The sequence below is a fragment of the Trichomycterus rosablanca genome, chromosome 22, assembly GCF_030014385.1.
Source record: "Trichomycterus rosablanca isolate fTriRos1 chromosome 22, fTriRos1.hap1, whole genome shotgun sequence".
NCBI lineage: Eukaryota > Metazoa > Chordata > Actinopteri > Siluriformes > Trichomycteridae > Trichomycterus > Trichomycterus rosablanca.
Genome location: NC_086009.1, coordinates 8,032,236 through 8,053,212, shown reverse-complemented (window position 1 = coordinate 8,053,212; position 20,977 = coordinate 8,032,236). Strand labels below are relative to the sequence as shown.

General features: G+C 38.3%; 1 protein-coding gene across 1 annotated transcript in view; it reads left to right on the top strand.

The window, feature by feature from the left end:
- The window catches only part of cacnb1 (calcium channel, voltage-dependent, beta 1 subunit), a 50,447-nt gene that overhangs the window by 10,953 nt on the left and 18,517 nt on the right, over positions 1 to 20,977 (top strand). The window contains exons 3-4 of the mRNA XM_063018449.1: positions 18,261 to 18,380; positions 20,058 to 20,180. Coding sequence (XP_062874519.1) covers positions 18,261 to 18,380; positions 20,058 to 20,180 — 243 coding nt within the window. The remainder of the gene's footprint in view (positions 1 to 18,260; positions 18,381 to 20,057; positions 20,181 to 20,977) is intronic.

Sequence of the window (20,977 nt, the reverse complement as noted above, 5' to 3'; positions counted from 1 at the left end):
TGATGTCCAGTTAAGATGCCAGCATGCCCACTGTAGGTGATTTTGACAGTGAAGAGCACCTTGAGCACATTGACTGTCCTATAACTACACAGCGCTATACACAAAAGGGTTTCAATGCACAAAAGGGGTTCGTCTTGTGACACATTCACCTCATCACCAGTAATATATTGATCTGCACTTTGCGCCATGGTAGCCCTTCTGTCGGTCTGTATTCGGTATGTTAATTATTAACTGGTTGACCAATAATTGACAGAATAAATCATTGTTAAATGAATGACCCGTCCATATATGCCCCGTCCCACGTTTTTACACTCCTCCCCCGGGTTCCCCCTCACCCCGTATCTTGCATTCTCATTGGCTGTAATTCGACATAGCACTCGCTGCCACTTGCAACCTGCTCGCAATGCCTTTCACACTTTTTTAGTCGGCGACTGGTCCAGATGTTTAGCATGACCCACTGAGGGTGGGTGAGGGCGAGTCTCGAATCAGCAGTCTGACCTCTCACACTCTCAGTCCAAAAGAACACGTCATTCATTTAACAATGATTCATTCTGTCGATTATTGGTCAACCAGTTAATAATTAACATACCGAATACAGACCGACAGAAGGGCTACCGTGGCGCAAAGTGCAGATCAATATATTACTGGTGATGAGGTGAATGTGTCACAAGACGAACCCCTTTTGTGCATCGAACCCCTTTTGTGTATAGCGCTGTGTAGTTGTAGGACAGTCAATGTGCTCAAGGTGCTCTTCACTGTCAAAATCACCTACAGTGGGCATGCTGGCATCTTAACTGGACATCAGAGCATTAGTACAAGGTCGACTGGTCTGACAAATACAACTGTTTTTACTATATACTTTTAATAACGAACGATTCCCAGGTGGAGCGGTCCTGGTCCTTTCTGTGTGGAGTTTGCATGTTCTCCCCGTGTCTGCATGGGTTTCCTCTGGGAGCTCCAGTTTCCTCCCACAGTCCAAAGACATCCAAGTGAGGTGGGGGGGGGGGGGGGGGGGGTGCTGGAACCTATCCCAGCTTTTCAATGGGCGCAAGGCACACAGTAACACCTTGGACAGGGCGCCAGTCTATTGCAGGGCAGACACACACACACACGCACATTCACACACCTCTAGGGCAATTCAGCGTCTCCAATTAGCCTGACTGTCTTTGGACTGTGGGAAGAAACCGGAGCTCCCGGAGGAAACCCACGCAGACACGGGGAGAACATGCAAACTCCGCACAGAAAAGACCCGGACCACCCCGCCTGGGGATTGAACCCAGGACCTTCTTGCTGTGAGGCGACAGTGCTACCCACCGAGCCACAGTTCTGGCCGAGATTCTGTTTTAATACTGTTTTTACTATATACTTTTAATAACGAACATGGGCGGCACAGTGGCCCGGTGGGTAGCACTGTCGCCTCACAGCAAGAAGGTCCTTGGTTCGAATCCCAGGTGGAGCGGTCTGGGTCCTTTCTGTGTAGCGTTTGCATGTTCTCCCCGAGTCATTGTGGGTTTCCTCCATGCAAACTCCGCACAAAATTTGAACTGATGCATCTTGTGTAACCTGTAACTACCTGTCCTGTCATGAATGTAACCAAAGTGTATAAATCATGGCCTTAAAATATAAAATAATAAGGGACATTGTGAGCCTTAGCTAAAACAATGTCTGTGCTTTAAATTTTTGGCTCTACATCAGTTAATGGTAAAGAACAGAGTTAATTCTGGCCATTTATTACTCGCTTCGCTTCTTCGCTTCATTTAACTGAATAATCAGTCCCTGGGTACACAGTGTTCCATCACCTACACATTCTGCACCTGTAGCTCAGTCCCTCATGTTGACTTGACATTTTAAGAAAGGTTCCTGTGTCATGCTGAAATACTTCCTTTCCTTTCATGCGTCCTGTTTTCCATGCCCCTGCTGTATGACATTTGCCTGCCCGCGAGGGGTATCATACTAAGTGGTATCCCTCCCGTCCCCAAATACTGGGAACTTTACCTCCCAGATTTGGTACTATTATGTTTTATACCTTGACTCTAGGTGAGTTTGAACAAGGTCAGTGAATTGCTTTGTGATGTGAGACGATAAGCTGCAAAGCAAAATGTTAGGATAACAAGTTGCCACCCAAAAAAGGTCTCAAGGTCCTGGAAAATCAAGGTCCTGGAAAAAGGTTTTACAGTGTATCATGTGAAAGCAGCCTAAATTAGTTAGTAGAATGTGGTTTGGGACAAGGCTCACGTATCTGAAACTTAGTTGATATCGAACAGCACTCAGTAACAATAGTGCAGCATGTAAGGTGTACCCCCTACACCAAAAGGGTCTTTGGGATGTAGGTTTGAACCCATCTGTCTATGGGTTTCCTATGGTACTCTAGTGTCCTCCCACCTCTACTAAAACACACATACAGTGGTACCTTGAAACTCAACATCAGTTGGTTCTGGGAGTGGCGTTGAGTTTAAAAGGCGTCAAGTTTCAAGGTAGATTTTTCCATAAGGATGTATGTGGAAAGCTGTTAATGCGTTGGTCCCATGGAACTGCATATATTTTAGTCTAAAAAAATAATGTGGTTGTTTTTGACACTTATACACTGAAAATGACACAAATATAATAAAAACACTGAAATACAATTGAAAATTAATTATATAGGTAAAATCAATACGAAAATAGAATAAAACCTGCTCTTTACCTTTACTTCTTTATTGTTTCCTTATGTTTCTTAATCGTGGAGATGCTTGATCTTGGAATACCGTATTCCGTAAAGGCGCATTCACATGAGACACAGCAAAACCGCTTTTGGAGTGTGGCGGTGCACAAAGCTTAACATGACTTATTGTACTAAAACAACGAGCGAGGAATTTTATTAGTGGAGAGAATTTATGAGCAGTAATAATTAAGAGAGGTTTAGTGTTTCTATGTCGCTCTTTTAATACATTAAGTCACGTTAAGCTTTTTTTAACAATAAGCATTTTAGACGTTCTCAGAAAAGCTCATTCTTGCGATTTCTCAGCACCCTGAGCTGTAACACAAGTTTAAAAGTGAAACAGTGAGAACAATACATGTGGAGCTTTTAGAGTGGATTTGACGGTTATTCCACACAAATGCAGATTCGTCTCATATGCACACTTTGCGAAGCTGTGAACAAAGCGGCTGTTCATTGTTAATTGAAATTAAATAAATAAATTTTTTAATAAAAAGCTGAACACGTCGAGTTTAAGGGTCCAAATTTCTCGACGAAGGGCGTTGAGTTTCAAAGATTTTGAGCTTGGGGGACGTTGCGTTACAAGGTACCACTGTAGTTTGCTCTAACATGCACCTAGCTGTGAGTGACTAATGGCCTTTTATCACTGCACGGTACCCTATGGTGCAGGACATTTTGAAATCTATGAGCGCACATTTAGTGGTTGTTTCCATTCACAAGTCATCCACACTGTACCTTAGTACCAATGCTAAATATGGTCAACCTTCTTGGCCAGAGAGCAAGTGCGCTGGAGCTGGCAATATGGGTGGACAGGAAAACTGCAGACCATTGGATGATCCAATGCAATTGGTATGAGTCATTACAAACACGCTATTTATAACGTAAATGCAATTAAACTAAATGCTTAGTATAGGCTACAGCAGCGGTCCCCAACCTTTTTTGCACCATTGACCGGTTTCATAAGATATAATTTCACGGACCGACAGGGGCAGGAGAATTTAAAATAGAATAACAATAGAATGGAAAATCAGTGTGAATCCTGAGCTTTTTTTCGCTGCAACGAGACGCTGCTCCCACCTAGTGGTGACTGGGGACAATAACACCCAAAGAGCATTGGAAATTTAATTGCTCTTGCTCTTGTAGAGATCTCTAATTATTTATTATTTCTATGTGGCCCAGAAATAAATGACGGTCCGTGGCCCAGTGATTGGGGACCACTGGGCTACAGAACATAAAAGACCAAAACTGGAAATCATCCTGTTGTTGCTTTTGCTATTGTTGTTATTGCCCCTCCAACATTTATATGTACCCTTGTGCAGCTGACAAAGATAGGTACATACTGTATTGTAATGGAATGGAACAGGGGCATTAATGGATGAGTGATGCCCTGCAATGAATTGGCACCCTGTCAACATTCTGCTTTGTGCCCAATGTTTCTGGGTGACACCTAAGCCACCACTAAGTGGGTAGCACTGTCACCTCACAGCAAGAAGGTCCTGGGTTCGATCCCCAGGCGGGGCGGTCCGGGTCCTTTCTGTGCAGAGTTTGCATGTTCTCCCCGTGTCTGCGTGGGTATCCTCCGGGGGCTCCGGTTTCCTCCCACAGTCCAAAAACATCCAGTCAGGTTAATTGGAGACACTGAATTATCCTATGGGTAAATGGGTGTGTGTGGATGTGTGTGTGTGTGTGTGTGTGTGTATATGTGTCTGCCTTGCGATAGACTGGTGCCCTGTCCAGGGTATTACTGTGTGCTTTGCGCCCATTGAAAAAGCTGGGATAGGCTCCAGCACCCCACTGCAATCCACTGTGATTGGATAAGTGGTTAAGACAGTGAGTGAGACCTAAGCAACCAATTACAATAAATCAGAATATTCCAGAATGATGTGACTGAGTCATGTCAGTCAAGATCATATTCAGTCATGACTAAACAAGCCCATATTTTGTAGTACCAGCGATACAGATATAGTTAGGACTATCTCTTTTGTAAGGAGGTGTGAGGAAATACTGCGGACTGCTCTTATACAGCTATACGGCGAGGAAGTATACTGTATGTACATTTGGCTCCCCTGTCTTTGGCAGCCAAGGGCCTAGAAAAAAACCCACAGTGTAGGCCTCAGTCTCATACACACCCACGTGTGTACACACAGATGAACACACAGGCACACACGGTGCTATATCGGCCCAGGTTGCCATGGTGACAAGACCTCTGAATCATGCTGCGCCGTAGGAAGAGCAGAAGGGAAATGAAGCTCTGTGTGTGTGTGTGTGTGTGTTTGCGCATGTGTTTGTGTGTGTGATGAGCCATGAATGTAATGTGGAAGTCGCCGGGCACCCGAAACAGCCTGGGTTATATATCAGCGCCACTGTCAGCTACACATACACACACACACACACACACACACTCACACATGCATTCACTGGTGCTAGAACAATAGACCAGCTTTCTATGTGAGAAGACAGATAATGGACAGGCTATTATTTGATCACCCTCCCAGATGGCAGCTGCACAACAAAACATCACTGCCTTTTTTAACTCGTCTTGAAAGTATGTAATTTTAATTTGAGTAAAATTTTAATTAAAAGTGCCACAGGCATGGCAGAACAGATTTGTGCTATGCTCAAGAGGAACACTGTGGGTGTAAGAAAAGCAAACTAGATCTCTAATTATTATGTATTACTTTTTGAAAATTTGAAGAGGTCATCTGTTGGCTTTGTTCTGTCTAGTTTGACAGGGTCAGCTGTGTTCTTGTGAAGGAAATAAAACTTAAGATACACAGATCAGCCATAACATTAAAACCACCTCCTTATTTCTACACTCACTGTCCAATTTGTCAGCTCCACTTATTATATAGAAGCACTTTGTAGTTTCTCTGCATGCTTTGTTAGCCCCCTTTCATGCTGTTCTTCAATGGTCAGGACTCTCCCAGGACCACCACAGAGCAGGTATTATTTAGGTGGTGGATCATTCTCAGCACTGCAGTGCCACTGACATGGTGGTGGTGTGTTAGTGTGTGTTGTGCTGGTATGAGTGGATCAGACACAGCAGCGCTGTCACTGCTGGACTGAGAATAGTCCACCAACCAAAAATATTCAACCAACAGCGCCCCGTGGGCAGCGTCCTGTGACCACCGATGAAGGTCTACAAGATGACCAACTCAAACAGCAGCAATAGATGAGCGATTGTCTCTGACTTTACATCTACAAGGTGGACCAACTAGGTAGGAGTGTCTAATAGAGTGGACAGTGAGTGGAGACGGTATTTTAAAACTCCAGGAGCGCTGCTGGGTCTGATCCACTCATACCAGCACAACACACTAACACACCACCACCATGTCAGTGTCACTGCAGTGCTCTGAAAGATCCACCACCTAAATAATGCCTACTCTGTAGTGGTCCTGTGGGGGTCCTGACCATTAAAGAACAGGGTGAAAGCAGGGTAAAAAAGTATGTAGAGAAATAGATGGACTACAGTCAGTCATTGTAGAACTACAAAGTGTAGTGACTTGTCAGAACAAAATACATGTTTTTACTGCGCATATTGCTGCCATTTTTAGCTTTTAGGACACTTTTTCTGGGTGTAGTACCATATTAAAGTGCATTTGTGAATACTAGAACAGTATTCTGTATTCTGATGTGGAAGCTAATGTGGTAAAATCCATCAAAGAAGCATGTTGTTCTAATAATGTCTGAGAGTTTAAAGGCATTCATTGGTGGTTTCAGTCTTGCACTTTACTCAGATCTTTTTTTCAAATGTATTAAATTTTAATGATATTAAATGATAGTACTGTAAAGGGCAATTGCTTGTTGAGAAACATTATTCTTAAACTGTTAGATTATTTACTGATGCTAAAGTGGCTTTCCTTGTCCCATCCTTGCTTATGAAGGACTAGGCATTTTATACCCATTGCACATAGTTTTTAATTGTCCCCGTCCTTACTTTTTTGGAACATGTTGCAGGTATTGATTATAGAATGCATTTATATTAACAAAAAACAATAATGTTGGTTAAAGTAAGATATGAAATATATTTTCTATATATTATATATTTATATATACAGTATATATATATATATATATATATTATATTTTTTATAATATTAAAGTACTGTAACTTAATACTAACTTAGTGCAAACCAGTGAACATAATAAAGTGCTTAATGAGCGTTTGTGTTATATAACCAAGGCGAATTAATATAAACTAAGAAATACACCGACCAAGCATAACATTCTGACCACCTTCCTAATATTGTGTTAGTCCCCCTTTCGTTGCCAAAACAGCAAAACTGCAACTGTGATGCACTGTGTATTCTGACACCTTTCTATCAGAACCAGCATTAACGTGTTCAGCAATTTGAGCTACAGTAGCTCGTCTGTTGGATCAGACCACACGGGCCAGCCTTCGCTCCCCAAGTGCATCAATGAGCCTTGGCCGCCCATGGCTGTTCCTTCCTTGGACCACTTTTGATAGATACTGACCACTGCAGGCCGGGAACATCCCACAAGAGCTGCAGTTTTGGAGATGCTCTGATTCAGTCGTCTAGCCATCACAGTTTGGCCCTTGTCAAACTTGCTCAAATCCTTACACTCGCCCATTTTTCCTGCTTCTAACACATCAACTTCGAGGATAAAATGTTCACTTGCTGCCTAATATATCCCACCCACTATCGGGTGTCATGATGAAGGGATAATCAGTGTAATTCACTTCACCTGTCAGTGGTCATAATGTTATGCCTGGTATATATAAACATAAACATAAAGAAAGAGATAAGAAGATAATCAGATGTGTGGTTGAACACGGGTACTGCCAATAGTAGGTAGAAGGTGTAATATTTTTTTCTTGGTTAAATTACATCCTGGTGATTAAAGTGTGCCCCCTACTGGCAAGAAATACCAATCTCAAACTCCGTGATTAGGGCAGTGGTCACTCAGTAGTTAGCTTTCCAGGCTAGCAGTATGAAGGTTATGGGATTTAACCCCTAATCTGCAAAGGACCTGCTGGGCCCTTAACCCTTGTGGGTATTCTAACACTAAGTTCCAACCTTGGCATAATGGTGTCAGATATAACCAGATAAACAAGATTTAAAAGACGTTCACGGGTGGGTAAAAATTAATTTAAGGCCATGTGTTAGCAGAACTTGATATTATAAATGGTCACTTGTTGAAATAGTAGTATTTTGTATAAGGGTCTGAGTGTTCCATACATAGCTTTGCATCATCCATCATCCTCTGCTGTCCTCATACTGGTGGATTTTAGAAACACTGCTTAGACACTGTTCAGACGCTGGTAGAACCTCTTTGGTTGCACTAAATCGCCTGTTGGTGAGTGTCACATTGAACGTTTAAGACCGCCAATCCTTACTCATGACCAATCAAAATCTTTTTCAACGCCTGGCCGGTCTATAGCGGTTGGCTAGCGTAATAGACAGCTGCGCCACCCGCGCGCTGAACTGACAAGTGTTGAAAGAAAAGCAATAAAGTAAACAAAGACTTACAGCATTTTTAAACAATTATTAGACTGTCTGGCAATTTGTAATTTATATGTAATCTGTCACCTTTTCTTTGAATGCTTGTGCTTAATATGACAGTTTCTCGTGTATTTGCATTACACAGATAGTATAACAAAAGCTAAATAACTTTACTATAGCAATAAACATAAAGCATTGTTTTACTTTCCTTAACTTCAATTTGTTTGATAATTGTTGCTTCTTTTACCACTGAAAAATCCTATTTAGAGTGTGGGTACAATTCACCGTGCGAAAAGTAGGAAACACCCCCAAACAGGTGGCCAGTCAATCACAGGGCAATCACACACACACATTCACATTTAGGGGAATTCAGTAGCTCCATTTAACCTAACTACATGTCTGTTGATTGTGTGGGGAAACCGGATCTTCCAGAGGAAACCCACGCAATCACATGGAGAACATACCAAAATTCAGCACAGAGAGGACCCAGATCGCTCTACCAGGGAATTCGAACCCAGGCCCTTTTTGCTGTGAGGCAACAGTGCTACCCATCGAGTCACAGTGCCACCCTAGTTTGAAATTATTACTAATGATTTTGTAATTAGTTAACATTTGTGAGTTGAAGCTGTTTATGTATGAGAAAGTATATATATATATATATATAAAACTTATATAAACTTATAAACTTATTAAAAAGTAATATTTTAATAATAAAATCTATATATAAAACAATAAAATAATATAAAACAATATATATAAACTATATATAAAACAATAAAATTAACCATATATATATATATATATATATATATATATATATATATATATATATACTTATTAAAAAGTGATATTAATAATTAAATCTATATATAAAACAATAAAATAATAAAAACATATATAAAACAATATATATTATATATATAAAATATATATAAAACAATAAAATAACTATATATATACTGTATATATATATAAACGTATTAAAAAGTGATATTAATAATACAATCTATATATAAAACATATATAAAACAATATATAATATATATATATATATATATATATATATATATATATATATGAAACTATAAAATAACTATATATGTATTAACTTATTAAAAATATATTTTAATAATAAAATCTATGTATAAAACAATAAAATAATAAAAAAACATATAAAACAGTAAAATAAAATCATAAAAAACATATATAAAACAATCAAATAATTATATATATACATATATAAACTTATTAAAAAGTGATATTTTAATAATAAAATCTATATATAAAACAATAAAATAATAAAAAAAAACATATAAAACAGTAAAATAAAATCCTAAAAAACATATATAAAACAATATTTATAAAATATATATATAAAACAATAAAATAATTATATATACATATATAAACTTATTAAAAAGTGATATTTTAATTATAAAATCTATATATAAAATGATTTAAAAAAACACTTATTTTCTAATAAAAATTAATATTTAAAATATACCTACTAATATAATTATTTATTTTTAATGTTTACCTTTTTTGTTATTCTTTTGGGCATCCCAGGAACCTGGTTTTGATCCTGCTGGTAGATAGATTAACTACTGATTGTAGATTACCCCGATTGAAAATTGTTAAACAAAGTATAATTGCTGATCAGACTGTGGCTTCCAACACCATCCCAACCCTTACCAGGAGTAACTATTGAAGATACATGATTGAATAGTATTTGTACTGACGACATAATTCTCTGTTGAGCTGTAGTTGTTAATAAAGAACCCAGCCCTGTAATTCTGTCCACCTGTTAGGAATTCTTGGTTTAAAAAAACATGGCCTGACAAACCATGAGTTTGTAAATACGATTCCTGGCAGAATGTATGATTAGAAAAGTTTGTGGTAGTTATACTTGCCACTTTCTCCCTCAAACCCCAACTCTACACACACATAAACACACACTTTGGGTTTAGAACTGCATTCCCAGCCACGATTTGTTATACACCACCTCACACCACGGCTAAATTTGAAGAGAGAAAGGGGTGGGGGGAATTGCCCCTGCGTATAACAGCTAAATTTAACCCCCAGTTTGCAAATGTAGCACAAGTCCTGCAATCCGACTCCCCCTCCATCTTTCCCAGTGAACTGAGTTCAGGTTCCAGCTCCAGTGCATGTATGAGCAAGAGACAGAAAGAGAAGCAGAAAGACAGAAGAGGAATGCGGGTTGGGGGTTTGAGGTTGGCAAAGATATCGGACCTTTTCTATAACACTTTTAAAACTTTTTGGACACACGCTGACGCACACACCCTTGTGTGACGACACCACATTTGGAGTGGACTCTAAGTGAATCTGGGTGGCCGTGGCAAGGGAAGACTGCCATGGAGACAAACGAACGGATTCAGAGGCCCATCGTGGTAAGAAGGATCTGGAAATGCTTCACGTTGTGTGTGTTGCTTGGCTCATGTGGTTATACCTGTGTGAATTTATAGAAATATAATAGCCAGGTAGTGTTCAGGTCTCTAAGTTGAAAAGTTCGCGTGGCCTATTTCCTACTTCTCTTGGTCTCTCTTGTTCTCTGGCGTGTGCTTCCATTTGGGGTTGGGCAGCTGCATTGGCCCTGTGGGTTTAAATTAGACCTCCTGCACTGCACAGGGACCCTAAATCCACCATATGCCCAGACGATGTGTTCTTTTTTTTGTGTGTTCCTTTGATTGGTTGGAATTAATTTATATAGATCAGCCATAACATTAAAACCACCTCCTTGTTTCCTTGTGTCCATTTTATCAGCTCCACTTACAATATGGAAGCACTTTGTAGTTCTACAATTGACTGACTGTAGTCAGTCTGTTTCTCTACGTACCTTTTTAGTCTGTTTTTCAATGGTCAGGACCCCCACAGGACCACTACAGAGTAGGTATTATTTGGGTGGTGGATCATTCTCAGCACTGCAGTGACACTGACATGGTGGTGGTGTGTTAGTGTGTGTTGTGCTGGTATGAGTGGATCAGGCACAGCAGCGCTGCTGGAGTTTTTAAATACCGTGTCCACTCACTGTCCACTCTATTAGACACTCCTACCTAGTTGGTCCACCTTGTAGATGTAAAGTCAGAGACGATCGCTCATCTATTGCTGCTGTTTGAGTTGGTCATCTTCTAGACCTTTATCAGCGGTCACAGGATGCTGCCCACGGGGCGCTGTTGGCTGGATATTATATTTGGTTGGTGGAATATTCTCAGTCCAGCAGTGACAGTGAGGTGTTTAAAAACTCCATCAGCATTGCTGTGTCTTATCCACTCAAACCAGCAAAACACACACTATTGACCATTGAAGAACAGCATGAAAGGGGGCTAACAAAGTATGCAGAGAAACAGATGGACTACTGTCAGTAATTGTAGAACTACAAAGTGCTTCTATATGGTAAGTGGAGCTGATAAAATGTACAGTGAGTGTAGAAATAAGAAGGTGGTTTTATGTTATGGCTGATCGGTGTATATGTGTGTAGAATTTACTTACGGTGTTTCATTGGATTTAATAGTGATAAATAGAAGAAGAAAGTTTAATACATCTGATTAGAAGCTGGGCAGCACAATGGTACAGGGTGGAGTAGGTGCCGCATAGCAACATGGTTCTGGGTTCTGGCTTTGATTCTTGTTTCCAGTAACTGTCTATGAGGAGTTTTGTATTCTCTCTGTGTGTGTTGATAATCTCTTCCACCTCAGGAAAACATGCCAAAGAGGATTGGAAACACTATGCGTGTGTTGACGCACTATTTAGGGTGTAGTGATACTTTGCATACAATATTTCCATGACCTATCACAACCCTTGTCAGGATGTAGAAGTGCATGAAAATGAATGAATGAACATATGATTGAACACTGCATGTTTTTAGACTGTGGGAGGAAACCGGAGCTCCCGGAGGAAACCCACGCAGACATGGGGAGAACATGCAAACTCCACACAGAAAGGACCCGGACTGCCCCGCCTGGGGATCAAACCCAGGACCTTCTTGCTGTGAGGCGACAGTGCTACCCACCGAGCCACCGTGACTATTAGTTTCAGTAATTGTTAAATGTCATGTTCTCTTAAGTCACAGCAGATATTATTCAGATCTTGGAAACCTGTCATGATTCCAATTTCATTTAATCTGTGAATTAAATTGTTGAGGAATAGTAAGCTTTAAATTATAGTTTTGAGTTGCAATAATATGTGTGAAATTTTGGTAGCACTTGGTTGCATCTAATCTTGATGTTATTACTGATAAAGAACATGATATGTACGTGTGTGTGTGTGTGTGTGTGTGTGTGAAGTTAAGATTCCTAGAATAACAGAGTCATGACACCACACCACAGGATAGTTTTGTCTATTTTAATTGGCCATGTAGGAAACAAAAAAGTTTCAGTGGCCTAGTATGACACGTAACACTGCCCTAAATTCTTCAGAATCGAATGTGAATAGTGAATTACTGACACTGGCACACAGAGTTTAGAATGCCAGCGAAAGATGATAAGTTACATAAATGGATTGCATAAGTTGGCAAACGCTTCTCATCAACGCCACCTCCTTGTTTCTACACTCACTGTCCATTTTATCAGCTCCACTGACCATATAGAAGCACTTTTTAGTTCTACAATTACTGACTGTAGTCCATCTGTTTCTTTACATACTTTTTTTAGCCTGCTTTCACCCTGTTCTTTAATGGTCAGGACCCCCACAGGACCACTACAGAGCAGGTATTATTTAGGTGGTGGATCATTCTCAGCACTGCAGTGACACTGACATGGTGGTGGTGTGTTAGTGTGTGTTGTGCTGGTATGAGTGGATCAGACACAGCAATGCTGATGGAGTTTTTAAACACCTCACTGTCCCTGCTGGACTGAGAATCGTCCACCAACCAAAAATATCCAGCCAACAGCGCCCTGTGACCACTGATGAAGATCTCAAAGACGACTGACTCAAACAGCAGCAATAGATTAGCGATCGTCTCTGACTTTACATCTACAAGGTGGACTAACTAGGTAGGAGTGTCTAATAGAGTGGACAGTGAGTGGACACGGTATTTAAAAACTCCAGCAGCACTGCTGTGTCTGATCCACCATTGACCATTGAAGAACAGCATGAAAGGGGGCTAACAAAGCATGTAGAGAAACAGATGGACTACAGTCAGTAATTGTAGAACTACAAAGGGCTCCTATATGGTAAGTGGGGCTAATAAAATGGACAGTGAGTGCAGAAACAAGGAGGTGGTCAATGTTGGTTACTATCTAAGTATCATTAATTACTACCCAGTACCCACTACTGTTTATACTGTAGTATATTATACACCATTATACGACCCACGTTATGATCCATGATTTTTTATGCGACCCAGGCAACACAAACAATGCATCTGACCTCTCTGTTTTGCTCTGTACAATCTGGTTCTACTGTGGTTTACAAGATGTAACAAAGCCTCCACAAGGGGGAAGTTGCGTACAAGTTCATTGCACTATTTCACTGTCTTATCCGCTTATCCAATTAGGGTTGCGGGGTAAGGGGGGGGGGGGTTGGGTTGCTGGAGCCTATCCCAGCTTTTCAATGGCCGCAAGGCACACAGTAACACCCTGGACAGGACGCCAGTCCATTGCAGGGCAGACATACATACATACATACACACACCCATTCACCCATAGGGCAATTCACTGTCTCCAATTAACCTGACTGCATGTTTTTGGACTGTGGGAGGAAACCGGAGCTCCCGGAGGAAACCCACACAGACAAAGGAGAACATGCAAACTCAGCACAGAAAGGACCTGTACGGCCCCGCCTGGGGATCGAACCCAGGACCTTCTTGGTGTGAGGTGATAGTGCTACCCACCGAGCCACCGTGCCACTGTTAAAATTGGTTTATTTTTTTATTATTACTATTATTATTATTGTTGTTATTATTATTATTATTGTTATTATTGTTATTATTCTTATTATTATAATTATTATTATTGTTATTATTATTATTATTGTTATTTATTATTATTATTGTCACTATTATTATTGTTATTATTATTATTATTATTGTTGTTGTTGTTGTTGTTGTCATTATTATTATTGTTATTATTATCATTATTATTATTATTATTGTTATTATTATCATTATTATTAGTAGTAGTTGTATTATTATTATTATTATTTTTATCATTATTATCATTTTTATTATTATTATTATTGTTATTATTGTTATTATTATTATAATTATTATTATTATTATTATTATTATTATTGTTATTATTATTATTATTATTATTATTCTCTGCAACCCTGTTATACACCATTATGTACAATATATTATTAGTTTAATGGTAACAAATCAGGAGGTATTGATTATTTCTTTTTTTATCTATTTCTTTTTATATCTTCTTCCTATTTCTCCAGTCTCACACTGACTCTCTTGGGTTCCTGGCATACTTGAGCTAGCGTGTGAAGACAACTGTTAGGTGCAAAGGCTGCTCTTTGTAGAAACCAAAGGCATTTAGACAGCATGCTTAGTGAGAAAAAATGTGTTATTAAACAAAACAAAAATAAGTGGAAAAAATGAAGATGTCTCAGAAGGGCTATTCTATTTAGAATATCACTCAGATTAGAAGGCCAAAAATGTATGTGGACAAGCCTGCAAAATATTGAGTTCAGGCATTTTGGCCATACTCATTGCTAACTGTTTTAAAATCATTTATATAAAATGTATAATTTGCTCTTAATTTTAAGCAAACAGTATGGGTAATGGCTTTTTCTGGTTCAGCAAGGTCCAGTAAGACATTGTCAGGTTTGGTGTGAATGAATTCCAGTGGCCTGCACGAAGCCCTGACCTCAACCCCACTAAACACATTTGAGATTAATTGGATTGTTGGTTGTGAGCCAGGTCTTCTTGTCCAACATCAGTACCTGACCCCATTTTCAAAAAAGTTGGGACATTTAGCAAAATGCCGTAAAAAGCAAAAATCTGTGATTTGTTAATTCTCTTGAACCTTTATTTAACTGACAAAAGTACAAATAAATGACTTTTAATTTATTAGCTGACCTGAAGTCAGGATGGGGCAAAAAAAAATGAATGAACACCTAATAGAATATTTATCTTATATACTGTAGTTATAAAACATTCCACAATAAGGAGTTAGATTGATAACAGGTCAGGGGATCATTTGAGTATGAACTGATGATTCATCAAAGGCTTAGCAAAGATGGGTTACGGCTCACCAGTTTTTGCCAATCGTAAGATAATTAATTTTAAAGTCTTTGATCATCTACCATAAATAACATTTTAAAAAGATGGGAATCTTAGTCACATAAATACAGCCACATGACCTTTTACTTTAGAAAGCCATTGTTACTTAACACAGTTTGCTGCTGCATCAAGAAATGAGAACTAATGAGAAAGACATACATCAGTTCTATGCAGAACATCTAAGTTCTCATTTCAGATGGACTGAAAGACTGAAATTGTGCACATTAGCATTTGGCATTAGTGTTTATTTATAAGTTTTACAAATACTAACAGTGCCCGCTCCTTTTACTCATTTCTGCTATGAAACTACAGAGCTGGAAAAAATGCTTTAAACAGTTTACCTGATTTCATCCTAAAGAAAACACTATGTATATACAATACATTTTGTCATATACTGTAAAGTGTCAAATTAAACTGCTAGAACTGTATAATCAGGGTTGTCAGATATGTTACATAAGCCCTGCAAAATAGCTGTATTCTTTGTAGGTAGAAAAACTAATAATGAAATTCTACCCACATAAGCAGGTTAATAGAATAGAATGTCAAGATTTTCCCTAAATTCTGCATGTAGATGTAAATAAGTCTCGTGTCATGGACTGGCATAACAAGGTGTCTTCTAATCTTGTGACCAGCGTTTCTCCGAATAGGCTTGATTAGAAAGATGAAAAATCAAGATAAAATGAATTTACCTATCACAGATGGGTAGGTGTATTTTAACTAGGAACCATAAGAAAGGAAAATAATAACTAAAGGAACAAAATAATACTTTTCGAAAAATAAATAAAACAAACCCAAAGCCACAGCCTCAAGTGAAACACTAGGCGACAACACTCCATGCAATACAATGAGCACTTGGGTGCAACTCCACCCATCAACCCAAATGTTCAATGAAAAAACAATACAGGGGAAAACCCAGTAGTGCCTAAGATACCCAGAAACCTGCCACTCTAGCTATTGTTGTTCTCCACAAAGCTACTCATAACGTTATTTAGGGTTGTACTAAATCATAACATTTTTAAAGTTTGTCTTACTCTTCTTTCCGTCATCTTTTTTCTTCGCTACGAACACCTTTCCAGCTCCAGTTGAATTATGGGATAGATTAGTGAACCGCAAGTGTGCATTGTTTGCATTCGGACACACTAACCTCTCTCGTGTACTGCTTTTGTGTACTGTTTAGTTTGGAAGTATGTGATTTCGGGCGCAGCCTTTGTCATAATTGTTGATCAATGTTTAATAAGTTACAGTAAAAACAATGTAACCAAAACAGTGAATCAATTAATTCTACACTAAATTACATTCATACAAACAAATAATGACTTGAAATATTTTTACACCAAGTACCACTCTACCTATTTAATAGCTTGGTAAAAAAATAAATAAATAAAAAAACATGCACCAAACAGATTTATAAACAGTGTGCAGTGAGCACTTGCCTTGTTTTAAACTCTGTGATTATTCAGAATTGGGGTTTTTCTTCTCCCACCGACCTAGGATAATTAAATCCAAGTACAGATAAGTTGCTTTGTACCATTTCTTTGCTGTTTCTCTATATAATGCAGTGTGTTTGTTGAGATTTAAATCAAATATGACATGGGTGGATGATGTATAATCATTCGAATCTCTAACAAGGTAGTCTGGTCTGTCAGAAATGGCTTTATTCCTTCTGGCATCTGATTCATTCAGCCATGACGTAATGTCTTAAAAGTATTAAGGTTGAACAAGGGTGTGTGACACATAGTTGAAGAACTATATACTCTATTTTTATTTCCTTTAGTAACCATTATTTATTGTATTTAAATACAAATATAATAGCATTTTACATTCATTTTACATAAATATTACATATTATATAAGAAGTATATGTATCTTTGCCCATAAATTTGGCAAATGGTGATCAATTTTTTTAATTATTTGAAAATAATAATGTGAAAATTATAATTTTACAAGGTATTGTAGTTACATGCTTAAGGTGTGGTGGGCAATATAATAATCACCTTGTTGCAAATTCAATTCTGAATGCAACAGTGAAAGAATTTTAAAATTAATCAGCATTTGCCAAAGTTATGGGCAAAGAGAGGTCCTTTTTTGACTCTCAGTGTAGATTTAAAGCTATTCCTTTTCATTTTTTTCCATTCCTTTTTGTGAATGCAGCAAAGGTTATTTAGTTTACCACATGGGTATTGTGTATAAGCGAACCACTATGGCAAAGTGGCTGTTCAACCTCTATAAACTTATTTTGCTGCTTCACTGTATAACAGACCTGATTCCCTGTAAAATGTCTATAACATATGACTGAAGTTTATAAGCTTGACAGTCTCTAATAATGATCTGCATCTGTCTTTGCTGGTTTTAAACATACAATACCAGTTTCACAGTGGTCCTTACTTTTAACAACAGTGCCCGACCTCACTTACGGCTAAATAAAAAGTTTCTGCTAGTAAAAAGCCTTTCCAGGAAAAGTGTGAGTGGGGAGAAATAACATGTTAATGCACATGCCATGTAATGCAAGTGGCTACTTGATAAATGTATGTTAATACATAAATGATTCAGCTGATCCCGTTGTCACAGTGGATCCTTCATCTGCATATTTGATTTGGCACAGTTTTTTATGCTGGATGCCCTACCTGAAACAAACTTCCTATTTATCTGGGCCTGGGACCAGCTCTAAGGGCGCACTGATACCCCCCAATGGCCAGGTTCATGTAACACCAGCACCTTTTGCTCTTACCATACACAAGCTTACCACCTAATTCACATACCCACCAATTTAATAATCTAGATCATACATACATGCATACTAATAAGTTCTTCATTCATGGCCATCTTAAATCACTTTTCTACTTTTCTCATTTAGGGTTCAGCAGACTCCTACACCAGTCGTCCCTCAGACTCTGACGTCTCTCTGGAGGAGGATCCTGAGGCACTGAGGAAAGAAGCAGACAGACAGGCATTAGCCACCCTTGAGAAAGCCAAGGTATGTCATCTTTGCAGTTTTGTCCTCTAATTCTTCTAAATAAACACAGTTTATTGCAAAGCTGTTTCAGCATTCTTATGCTAATAACAAACTGGTGCCGATGTGCCAGGAGATTGTGGATTTCTTTATTTGTGAAACCAGTACAAAAGTATAACTTTAGCAAATCATGAACATCCCTCATTTTAACACGAGGAGGTTGCTATGGCCATAATATTTCGACTTTATTCTCAAAATTATTTTGACTTTATTCTCGAAATTATTTAAATTTTATTCTTGAAATTATTTTGACTTTATTCTCAAAATTATTTCGACTTTATTCTCAAAATTATTTCGACTTTATTCTCAAAATTATTTAAATTTTATTCTCAAAATGATTTTGATTTTATTCTCGAAATTATTTCAATTTTATTCTCAAAATTATTTAGACTTTTCTCGAAATTATTTCAGTTTTATTTTCAAAATTATTTTGACTTTAATTTTTAAAATTATTTAAATTTTATTCTAGAAATGATTTTGACTTTATTCTCAAAATTATTTCAACTTTATTCTCAAAATTATTTTGACTTTATTCTCAAAATTATTTTGACTTTATTCTCGAAATTATTTTGACTGTTCTTAAAATTATTTCAACTTTAGTCTCAAAATTGAAATTTATACGACTTTATTCTCGAAAATGAAACTTGAAATTATATTTTTTTACAGTGGCCCTAATACACCGTGGTACAATGTAGTCTGAGACACAGCTAAGCTCTTTTTCCCTCTGGTTTATCTCTCACAAATGGACTGTTACATTCCAGTTAGTGAGTGATGATTGTTCTTTAATCCAGGATAAACACTCCCTATCAATTAAGAGCTGAAATCAATACCTGGTAATAAATGTTAGGTTTTAATTGATGGAGGGTATGAAATCTTTAAGAATTATTATTATCATTATTGTTGTTGTTACACATCTATTTAATCAATGTATTTTTATTGACCTAGAGCTTCTTTACTTTTATTTTCCACAGGTTAAAGGTACACAACTAATTAAGTTCATAAAAACATTAAACGGGTGTTTGGGTGGCGCAGCGGTAAATTACACTAGCCCATTACTTCTAGGATCCAAGGTTCAAATCCCCACCAGTGCTATTGACAAGTCAGGCGTCTACTTACAGACATGATTGGCTATGTCTGAAAGATGTGGCCAAGGCCCTATGATGGATGGGTGTGTGTCAATGCTTTACGCCCACTGATTCTGGGTAAACCCAGCCCATCGCAACAAAATTAAATGGAATAAAATTCTATATAAGCAAGCGGTATGAAAATGGAAGAGAGCAATGTGACACAATGGATCATGCCGGGATTTTAGCGGTATAAAGCAGAAACAGTATAAAAATGGAAGGGAGTAATGTGACACAATTGACCTGGCCAGGCTTTTAAAGCAGCGAGTACCTCTAGGCTTAAAAACTGTTTTCACATTTGCATAAATGTACTGAACTCTGGATCCAACTAAACTCTGATCCTGAATAGAAAGCACAAATGTTAAAACAGTAAAAGTGTTCATGTAAATATACTCACTTTAGTCACTTTAGTCATTTAAAATTGACTGTCTTATTGAACTCTTGAATATGTATTACAAATGGATTAATATTATTATATATTATTATTATTTAAATATTATTCTGTCTTTTTCCTCAGACTAAGCCGGTTGCATTTGCTGTAAGGACTAATGTTGGTTATAACCCAGGTCCTAATGATGATGTACCAGTGCAGGGCATGGCAATCTCATTTGAAGCCAAAGATTTTCTGCACATTAAAGAGGTTAGTTCCACCCCTGGGGGACACAAACCAAGGCTGTTGCCATGAATTGAACGTTATAGGGGACCAAATCTTATTTAAGGGGTTGGATTGGGAGGGTATACTGATCAGCCATAACATTAAAACCACCTCCTTGTTTCTACACTCACTGTCCATTTTATCAGCTCCACATACCATATAGGAGCACTTTATAGTTTTACAATTACTGACTGTAGTCCATCTATTTCTCTACATAGCTTTTTAGCCTGCTTTCACCCTGTTCGTCAATGGTCAGGACCCCCACAGGGCAGGTATTATTTGGGTGGTGGATCATTCTCAGCACTGCAGTGACACTGACATGGTGGTGGTGTGTTAGTGTGGTGTGTGTTATGCTGGTATGAGTGGATCAGACACAGAAGCGCTGCTGGAGTTTTTAAATACCGTGTCCACTCACTGTCCACTCTATTAGACACTCCTACCTAGTTGGTCCACCTTGTAGATGTAAAGTCAGAGACGATCGCTCATCTATTGCTGCTGTTTGAGTTTCTAGACCTTCATCAGTGGTCACAGGACGCTGCCCATGGGGAGCTGTTAGCTGGATATATTTTTGGTTGGTGGACTGTTTTCAGTCCAGCAGTAACAGTGAGGTGTTTAAAAACTCTATCAGAGAATGATCTGAGAATGATCCAACACATAAATAATACCTGCTCTGTAGTGGTCCTGTGGGGGTCCTGACCATTGAAGAACAGCATGAAAGGGGGCTAACAAAGCATGTAGAGAAACAGATGTAAGTTGAGTGTGGAAACAAGGAGGTAATAATC